At 47.7% G+C, this 10188-nt stretch overlaps 2 protein-coding genes across 2 annotated transcripts; one reads left to right on the forward strand and one right to left on the reverse strand.

Annotated features, from left to right (window-relative positions):
- Positions 1–2228: 2228 nt before the first annotated feature.
- NDUFA7 (NADH:ubiquinone oxidoreductase subunit A7) lies at positions 2229–6356 on the reverse strand. Its single transcript, XM_074939541.1, has 4 exons — positions 6214–6356; positions 5964–6013; positions 2851–3000; positions 2229–2514 (listed from the first exon to the last, which is right to left on the reverse strand). Exons 1-4 carry the CDS (start codon positions 6262–6264, stop codon positions 2418–2420), a joined length of 348 nt encoding a protein of 115 aa, XP_074795642.1. The 5' UTR covers positions 6265–6356; the 3' UTR covers positions 2229–2417.
- Positions 6357–6428: 72 nt separating this feature from the next.
- RPS28 (ribosomal protein S28) lies at positions 6429–8626 on the forward strand. The gene is made up of 4 exons (XM_074939274.1): positions 6429–6501; positions 6632–6679; positions 7133–7271; positions 8495–8626. Exons 1-3 carry the CDS (start codon positions 6463–6465, stop codon positions 7253–7255), a joined length of 210 nt encoding a protein of 69 aa, XP_074795375.1. The 5' UTR covers positions 6429–6462; the 3' UTR covers positions 7256–7271; positions 8495–8626.
- Positions 8627–10188: the final 1562 nt, after the last annotated feature.

Consider the following 10188-nt stretch of genomic DNA (forward strand, 5'->3'; position numbering starts at 1 on the left):
GTGATCCCCACTGAGTATGGGTTATGATTGTTTAATTATACCCCATCTGGGTTCCAGTGTGGAATGGTATGTGACAACCACGGGTGTGAGGGTCAGTGGGTTTTTTCTCCCATCAGGTTCTCTCCAGCTATTTGGGTGGCCTGTTCCTGGTATTTGAGTACTTACCTGTAGATAAGACACCTTGGTGTGTTTGAGATGGTTACCAGATATATGAAGGTGATTGTGGATGTCTTGAATATAGTTGTCTATAGGGTTCCATTGTCGAAGCTGATCCTGGTGTCCAGGAAGTTGATGCTGGCGTGGCAGAGTTCTACAAAGAGTTTGATAGACAGGTTCTGGTTGTTGAAGATGTAGTGGAAATCTGAGGGAATTTAGGTCCTCTCTCCAGAGGATGAAAATATCAATTTATCTCAGGTAGATCATTGGTTCTTTGGTGCATTTGTCCAGAAATTCAGCTCTTACTTGGGTGCTGCCCTTAACACTCCCTCCTTTCCCCACACAATACCCTCTCACTTGAGTTTGGTTGTGCTTTCAACCCAAGCTAGCTTGCCCAGCTGGGAGTGTGGGTTTTTTGCCTTGGTGCTGCTTTCACTCAGGCTGCTAACCCACCCACTTTACAGGGAGGATGTAGGCTAAGCCACTCAAGGGCTGACAGTTCTCCAATACCTTCCCACAATCCCTCCCCGCCTCTGCCCAAAAGGGCAGATATTCTCCCATAATTCACTGACAGAATCAGAGCAACTTGGCTTACTACAGCACAAAGAATCATGGGATATGTCTTCCAGAGGTCCTACCAACACAGGTGAGTGCAACACCACTGTGGACCCAGTGACTTGATTATGTATTTGCAGTGTGGCTAGGCTAAGCCAGGTGCCATCACCCGAGTTAAGTGCAATGAAGACATATCCTTAGCTTTTCTCATGTCCTTGAGATGCAACCAGCACTGGTGAGCGGAACAACCACTTTTCACAGCCCTGGGGAAAGTGAAAAAAATGCTGGGACTGCTTGGCGAATGCACGGTGGTCAAGTATGATCATTTATGCACATTAATATCCTCCATCCTTTAGGGTACCATAGTGCAGTACAGTGTCTAGAGCACTGGTTCTCAAACTTTCGTGCTGGTGACCCCTTTCACACAGCAAGCCCCTGAGTGTGAACCCCCCTACACATTAAAAACACTTAAGTATATTGAACACTATTATAAATGCTGGAGGCAAAGCAGGGGTTGGGGTGGAGGCTGACAGCTTGCGACCCCCCGGGTAATGACCTTGTGACCCCGACGGGTCCTGACCCCCAGTTTGAGAACCCCGGTCTACAGGAAACAGCCTGACTATTCTGGGATAGAATGAAACAGACTGTACACTAGCAATACTACACAACAATTCTTCAAAGGAGAAGTGAGTAACAAGTTAAATCTGCTGGAGTTTGACCAATCAGGTCACCGGACAGAAAAAATTCTAGTCAACCCCCACACCTCATTACTTTCCTCCCTATGACTGGAGTTGTTTTTACTGGCTATTTCACCTTGAATGACCCCTTGTAATGTATTAACTACTTATATTAAACAATCTGTTCTATCTTGTATTTAGCTGTGACACTTTGAGCCCTGGTTTACGCTACAAAATTATGTTAGTATAACTACGTCGCTCAGGGTGGTGGATTTTCCACTCCCCTGAGCAATGTACTTATACTGGCCTAACTCCTGGTTTAGACAGGGCTATGTCGACAGTCAGGCTTCATCGACATAGCTACTACCTCTTGGGGAGGTGGAGTATCTGTACCAACACGAGACGCTTTCCTGTCAACATAGGTAGTGTCTTCAGTAAGCACTAGAGTGGCACAGGGGCAGTGGCACCGCTGTAAGTGTACACAAGCCCTGAGTAAGTTGGTCCAATAAAGATATTACCTCACCCACCTTCTCTCTCTAATATCCTGGGACCAACATGGCTACAACACTGCATATAGCTCAGAGTTGTAAGTCTCATTCTGACTATGGCACCTTTTGCAGAACTGCACCCTCTGGCACCATACTGAGCCACTGTTTTAATAATGATTCAGAGGGAAGTATCACCAGCTCTAATTTGTACATGACCTGTGTTTTAAGGATTCATTTCAGGAGTGACCAGGATTGAATCTGTTTAGCTTGTGAGATTGTATATCCCTCATTTCCATAAAATACAAGTTTACTCCGAACTTTCGTTTGAATAAAGAAAGTTCTGAAAAGAACGTTAGGTATACATTAGATAAATATGTTTAATCAGTCATGCCCCAGCAAAATGGTCTCTTTTCCAGAAGAATAAATTCTACACAGCATTACTGAAGTTAACCCCATCACTGGATCACCAGCCAGGCTGCTTCTTTTCAGTTAATCCTATCAAGTCCAATCGCATTCAGCCTTCTCTTCATACTTGGCCAGCTCACAGGTAAGGTTGATCTTTGGATAGTTCCCACTTCTCAAGTGAAACACCTGGTGTCACTGGCTTTTTCTCAGTTGTTGCTACTGCAGATTCTGAGCTAGGGGAGAGACAGAGACTGGCCTTAAGAAACTGTTAGTTTATATAATCAGTTCATATTTAACAGCAATACAGGGTTTGTTAGTAACAGAACATTTTAGGGAAACCATTCCCAACCCGAACATCCCCTCTAACTCAAAAGAAGGTGCATAGAGACGGCACACTAATTCAGCATTCACTCACTAGCACAGTCAACATCATTTATTGCATCAGCAATGCATTATATGGTGGTGCACCAGCCAAATACTGACCAGACTTGACTCCGCTTAGCTTGCAAGATCACAATATCACAGCCGGACATTGCATGGCTGCTGATCATAGGATCAATAGGACCTACCTGGCATCTTGAGTGCACGATGCGAGGGATTTCTGCGGAGACATAACAATAACTGGAGGGTAGGATTCCCTGCGTCCATCACGAGTACAGTAGTAGTTATTTGCAAACTTGTGACTGGGACCCAGTGGAAGTTTAGGAGGTGGTTGAGTTCTAAACAGCAAACAACCCAAAGAAAGCATCAGCGCACACCATGCTAAGTGAGAACCATATTCTCAGTCTTACTCTTGAGTGGAGAGTTAGGAGAAATAGGCACTGTAGTGTTATGCACAGGACACGCTAGCATTGTATCTTGAGTCACCTTCCAAGATTTCAGAATGAGCACAGAAAGCCTTAGACACAGTCATGGCTACGAATACAGAACTGGGGCCATGAATTCAGAGCATCTGTTAATGTAAACAAAGGCTCACAGGGCAAAGAATAACAGCCCAATCTCTCTCAGGGTGAGAAATAGAAAACAGGGTAGAGTTCCAAACATGTATGTTCTAATTCCCCTGCAGTATATTAAAAGTTAAGGAAACATCATTACCCAGTACCAAACTAGAAGTGAAGGGCACAGCAAGTAGCCTGTATCTGGACTATTTTAACAAATCTGAGGAAAGAGCAAACAACAAAAAGGACATCCAGAAAACTGTCACTCTCTCAGCAGAATCCTGTAGTCTTTAAAGGACTACACTAAAAACAGAGAGACCTGCTTCAAATGAGAATACATCTCTTAATAAAACATCATTACTGGGTTCCAACATACAGGTGGAAAGCAACAAGTTAATTCCAGTTACTAGAACATGAGTATAGCTGCTGCTGAGAAGACAGAAACCAGGAACCAAACCTTTAGAGAACTGAGAGTGAGAAGAGGCAGAATCTGATATCTTGTACAGTAACTTCTTGCTTAACATTATAGTTATGTTCCTGAAAAATGCTATTTTAAGTGAAACGATGTTAAGTGAATCCAATTTCCCCATAAGAATTAATGTAAAGTGGGGAGTTTAGGTTCCAGGGAAAAATTTTTCGCCAGACAAAAAACTATATATACGTACACACACACATATACACAGTATAAGTTTTAAACAATTTAATACTGGACACAGCAATGATGATTATGAAGCTTGGTTGAGATGGTGGAGTCAGAGGGTGGGATATTTGCCAGGGAATGCCTTACTGCTAAATGCTGAACTAGCACTCGGCTGAGCCCTCAAGGGTTAACACAGTGTAGCCTCACACTCTACAAGGCAGCAGGAATGGAGGGAGGAGACACAGCATGGCACAGAGAGACACACACACCCACCCCATGTGTGCGTGTGTGAGAGTGAGCACGAGACACACACACACCCCGTATGTGTGTGAGAGACGCGCATTGCCCCGTTAAGTACGCTGATGCCACTCTTAAGTACATTGCCTTTTTAAGTAGGTCAGCAAACTGAGACAGCAGCTGCTGCCAGCAAGCTCCCTCCATCCTGAGCCATGTTATATCCCCCTATGGAGATGGGGTAAAGGAGCGGGGGACACCCTGACATTAGCATCCCTCTTCCCCCCCGTCTGCACAGCAAGCAGGAGGCTCTCGGGGGGGGGGGGGGTGCAATTGATAGCGTGTTGGGCAGCTGCCATGCAGGGAACTTAGGGGAGCTGCTGATCCACCCTGGTTCCAAGCCCCCACCAGCTAGCTCCAACAGGCTGCTCTTTCTGCAAGCAGTGGACAAAGCAGGCGGCTGCCAAACAACGTTATAAGGGAGCATTGCACAACTTTAAACAAGTATGTTCTCTAACTGATCAGCAACTAACCAGGTCGAGTTAAGTGAGGAGCAAATGAAAGTTTCCATTTGCATGCAGTTGGCTTTCGGGAGAGATGAACTGGAAGTCTTACTCTCCATTTCCTACCAGGCAGGGGTCTACATCCCTATTAACACTAAATGGACCTAAGCTGGGATATCACAGGTAAGGAGCTGATCCTCCCCATGACCCCAGATGTGGTGGTCTGAGCTTCTTTCCTTATCAGATGCCAATCAGCCATTATGTGGGCGAGTTTGCATCCTCTTTTTCTTTTCAAGCAATGCAATGGTGAGGCTGTAACTTTAAATACAAAAGTTGGGAAACAAAAAGTTAATATTTCTACAGCAATATTAATTCGGCTATGTGAAACAGGATTTTGAGTTCTTTGCAAGGCTCAAGAGTAACTATCATGCAATTATATGCAACAGAGAAAGCTACTGTTGCTATTGAAATCTTACGTGTGACCAACAAAAAAGAAAAAATAGGTATTGCTTCTTTAGGAAAAGTAAAGAGGCCTGAAAACTTTGTGGTTTTCCCCCCCAGCTTTGTTATTTACCTTAGAAATACCAGGACTGTCCAGTCTGGTTTTGCACTCCCTAAATGAAAAATGATTGGCTGGAGCACAGTCTTAAAAAATTCAATATGTTTCTCCGACATTTTAATTAACTGTAATAATTTTTTTTTAAACTACAGATGTAAACTGAATAAAAATTACTTCCCCTCATAATCAAGTTTTGCTTGTGTGGCATTGGATATTATTACCCTGTTAGAGCCTCAGAGTTTCTCCCCCTCCCTCCCAAAAAGAGAGAAACAAGACTTGCATTTCTAATATAAAATAAGCAGAAAGAGGGCAGGGAGAAACTTTCAGGTCTTTATGTACTGAACTCAGAAAACAGCACTAACCCATTTTTCTACCTTTAAGGCCTCCTTTAACTTTAACAGCTCCTGAGATTTGCATTTAAATTGGTAGCAAAAAGTTACTAATAAATATTATGATAATTTTGTCTAAAGTTTATTTTATCTCCTGCTGTTACATTTAAGGTTCCTATGCATGAAAGATTAGTGAGAACAGTTGTTTTCTTTCTTACACCAAGCTGCATGTCTGTATTCAAGCTTATGCTCAAATAAATGTTAGTCTCTAAGGTGCCACAAGTCCTCCTTTTCCTTCTGCAGATATAGACTAACACGGCTGCTACTCTCAAACCAGTTTGGGTCCAGGTACGCTTCGCCCTTTCCCCTTTGCGGTTGGAGAGTTTCAGCTGCGCTTGCGGGGTTTCCACGCATACCAACACAAGGAGAAGGGCTTGCCTAGGAGCAGACCAGCTCTGTCCCCACCTCCCCGGCCTTACCTCTTGGAGATCTCCGTGTACCGAAGCTGTAGCTTGGCTTGCAGGTCCCGCTGTAAAAGAAGACGAGAGGGTCTCAGGGAGGTGCGAGCCCGGGGGCAGGGGAGACGGGGTCCAAGTGCGGGCAGGACTCACAGGGCAGTAGGGAGAGCCGGGGGAGCGGGCCGCGCCACCCTGGTCCCAGCACGAGGGCGGTGCTAGGCCCCGCGGACCGCGCCCCAGGGATTCCGACAAGCCCGCGCGAGCCCCTTACCCCCGCCGCCCAGTTGCGGAGCCGCTGGATGAGGCGGGTGGCGGACGCCATTTTAGCCGCTGTGAAGGGCGCCGCCGCGGTGCGAGCTGGGAAGCGGCGCGGCGCTTGTCGGGAAAGGAGAGGTGCGCGGCGCACGCCGGGAAGGGGACAGAGCGCGGTGCACGCTGGGTCTCGCGATAGCTGGGGCTATATAAGCGCGGGGGGGGGCGGGGCCCCCCCCCTCTCCTATCCGCACCCACAGCAGCCGCCATGGATACGAGCCGCGTGCAGCCCATCAAACTGGCCCGGGTGCGAGAGAGCGGGGCCGGGCCGGGCCGGGGGTTAGCGGCGGGCGGGCTGGGCTGGGCTGGGCTGGGCTGGGCTGGGCTGGGGCGGGCGGGTCTCTCTCTGCGCCTGGCTGACCCGAGTCTCCCCGCAGGTCACCAAGGTGCTGGGCCGGACGGGCTCGCAGGGCCAGTGCACCCAGGTGAGTGACCCCTCGCCCCGCCCTAGCGAGAGCGGTTCAGGAGCGTCGTGGGCTCCCCTCCCAGGCCTTGGACTGAGCCCCGGGGAGCCGGGCCGGTGCCCAGGCCGCTGGGGCTCGCCAGTGGCGGAGAGTTCCGCAGGTTACTCCCCCGCAGCGTGGAAAAGTTTCCTCTCACGGCTTTGGTTTGTCCCCCGTGTAATTTAATTGCCGGTTCCCTTGTCCCCGTGTTGCGGGGGGGGGGGGGAACGGACTTCCCCATCTGCCATTTGTAAACGCCCCCCGGCGTTGTGTGCTCCTCGCCGCCTGGCCTGGGCCTCGGGCCGAGCGCCCAGCTCCGTGGGGCAGGGGCGCCGCGGACTCGGGCCCGGGAGCTGAGCAGGCCTGTCGGCGGCAGGTGGCCCAGGAAAATGGGGGCTTCGAGCGTTTCTGTTCCTTCTCTGCTGTGGCTGTCAGGTTCGTGTCGAATTCATGGACGACACCAGCAGATCCATCATCCGGAACGTGAAGGGGCCCGTCCGCGAGGGGGATGTCCTGACGCTGCTGGAGTCCGAGCGTGAAGCAAGGCGATTACGCTGATCTGTGCTGCAGCTGGGTAACTCATTTCGTTTTCGGGCTCTGATCAAGCCCTTCTTGGATCTGAGATGTTAAACACCCAGTCAGGATTTTTTAAGTGAGTTTCTGGTTAAGAAGCCAGAAAATCATTAGCCTGTCTAGGCCTAGATCATGTGTCTGGGTTCTGAGACCCTTTCTCTGTAGAGTGTTCACAGGTGTTTGCTTCGAGGCCATAACAACCTTAATACTGAATATTTGAGTCTTGTGCTTTGTCTTGAAGACATAATATGGTTAAACCTAAGATTTCCTCTCTTGGGAGTGGTGCCCATCACTTTACTGCATATAACTGTGACACTCCATGTGTTGGTCTGCACTCCAGCCATGTCTACAGATTGAACACAGCTGTGAAGAATTGAGTTAGCAGTCCTAAAAACTGACCGCAATATGTCTTTGTCTTCAGTAACTGCAAAATCATAGTCGTTGCTTGTCATCTAACCCAGTTCTTCATAGAACGATGTTCTTCATAACTGTTCAAATACAGTAACTTTTTGTCGTTTGGACAACACGAGAGAGTGATACTTGCCCCTCTCTGCAGGCTTGGGAGAACAGGGCTAATTGCTTTACTGCAGCTTTTGCCCAGAGTTGCTCTGCAGCCTTTTCATGCTGCTATAGAGCAAGTTATTGGTTTGGAAAAACAGATGGAACAATGGGATCCTGGTCCATGTCTAGGGCACCTAGGTGTTATGATAATACAAATAAAAAACTTTTTTGAAGGTGATTTGTCCAGGTGCAGCCTTTGATCCAGGCTGGACTTCAGGCCAAAGAGGAGCCGTATGTAATTGTTTGAGTGCTCAGGTTCTGCTGGCTGTGGCTTTTCCTATGTGTAAACTGGAGAGCGCAGCCTGTTTCTGTAGAATGTTCTACTTCTGGGGCTCAGGCATGTGTCTGGGCAATTAACTATTTTGAAAATGGCCCAGGATATTTCCATTTATGTAATGGTCTCCTGTCCACAGGAAGCTGTAATTGGTCTTCAAGTTTCGATGAAACATGGTGGGTGAGAGCAGGCAGGTGAAATCCTGAATTCCACTTACTGCAGTGATGTGCAAATGCCCCATTAACCATATTAGGGCTGTTTGGCTCCTGAACTAACCATAGGAGCAAAATGAAACTCTCATTTTTTCAGTTATCTCTAGTCCCTCTTCCCCCGCCTCCCCTACAAGCCTTGGAAGATAATGTGAGACTCTGATCTGCATTTCTTTATAGATGGCAAGCCTGATGTGACTACCATTTCTGACTTCCTGTAATGAAGCGACAGTTCATACCTACTCCGCTTGACTTAGTGAAGAGGAATGTTGTGTTTCAGAGACTAAAATAAAGGATTTTTTTCCAGTGACATTTTTCCTTGCTCTCAGTTATTTAAGAAACAAATGTTTGCTGGTTACGTAAACAGAACAAAGTTCTATAGGAAGAAAATATTGAAACTACTTCCAGAGGCTACCTCTTCTGAGCTACCGTGTCCCTCTCTTTCATTTAAAACTCATTACAAGTGCTGTAGCTGAATTGCCGTACAAAAGATCCCATCTGGTGATGGCTGACACTTCATGCTGGAAGCTAGTGCTTTTCTATACATTCTCAGACCTCAGCAGTACCAAGACTGACAATATTAATGAACAAAAAAAAGCTTTGAGACTATGGGCTGTCAGGCATGAGGTAACAAAAGCTTTTCAGCTGTAATTAAAGCTAAAATTATGTTGTGGAAGTCATGGAATCCGTGACTTCCAGTGACCTCCGTGACATTGGCTAACCAGCTGCTGCCGACAGCAGGGGACCCCACAGAAGCCCAGCCTCTGCCGGATAGCTGCCATTGGCTAACCAGCTGCTGCCACCAGTGGCAGAGGGGACCCTAGAGCTGCTCAGCGCTGGCAGGGGTCCTCTGCAGCTCACAGCCCCGCAGGGTGGCAGGGGGGACCTCCCAGCCACTGGGCAATGGAGTCCCTGCAGCTCCCAGCTGCTGGGTGGGGGTCGGGGAAGGTGCTGGACCCTCCCTCCGCATTTTGTATGGGATGTTTTTTTTTTTTTTAATTGCCCGTGACCTGTCCATAACTTACTAAAAAATATCCATGACAAAATTGTAGCTTTAGCTCTAATGCCCTTTTTGGTGGGAGGATTATAGCTGTGTTTTATGTAGTAGTAGCTAGAGGCCTCAACATAGATCAGAGGCCCATTGTGCTAGGTGCTGCACGTGTACCTAGTGAATGATAGTCCCTGCCTTAAAGCTGCCCTGTGCCGGTCTTAAACTAAGAGCTTCTGTTTATGGGTAACTTGCACCAGTTGAACTTAGGGTGTGAGTTAGTTAAACCAGTGCAACTTTCTCATAGGCCCAAAATAAGGGGACTTGGCTAAGGTCACCCAGCAGATCAACGGCTGAGCTGGGCCAAGAAGCCAGGTGTCCTACTTCCATTTCACTAGCTCATTCTGCCTCCTGTATGCTGGGTTACCCCAGAGTTATCAGGACTAGAAAACCTAACCACTGAGCCATTTTTTCCCTCCATTCTGGGAACAAATACCTGCATCTTGACTGACTCATCAAGAGTCTGTATGCTTTTCTGGACCTGCCTCTTACAGCCAAAATATGCATGCAGGCCCTCTTACCTCTCACTGTGGCTACTGTAGCCTCCCTTCTGGTTTACTTGACAGACATTGCCCCATCCAGTCAATCACTCTCCTGTTGATCCTATAACCTTCACCCCTCCACTACATCAAATTCAAGCTGCTTCTGGCACACAAGTCCCTGCTTCCCACCTACCCAATCTCTTACTGAGGTGCCTCCAGCCTGCTTCATTAATGATGTCCCATTTGTTTATTTTCACAGCCATCTGTGCAGGCTTCCCCTCAGCATAGCATATGCAGAGAATACTTCCCCTAAGATGGCATATCAGGCCACTCCCTCTTATCTC

This window comes from Natator depressus, chromosome 25 (genome assembly GCF_965152275.1).
Source record: "Natator depressus isolate rNatDep1 chromosome 25, rNatDep2.hap1, whole genome shotgun sequence".
Classification (NCBI taxonomy): Eukaryota; Metazoa; Chordata; order Testudines; family Cheloniidae; genus Natator; species Natator depressus.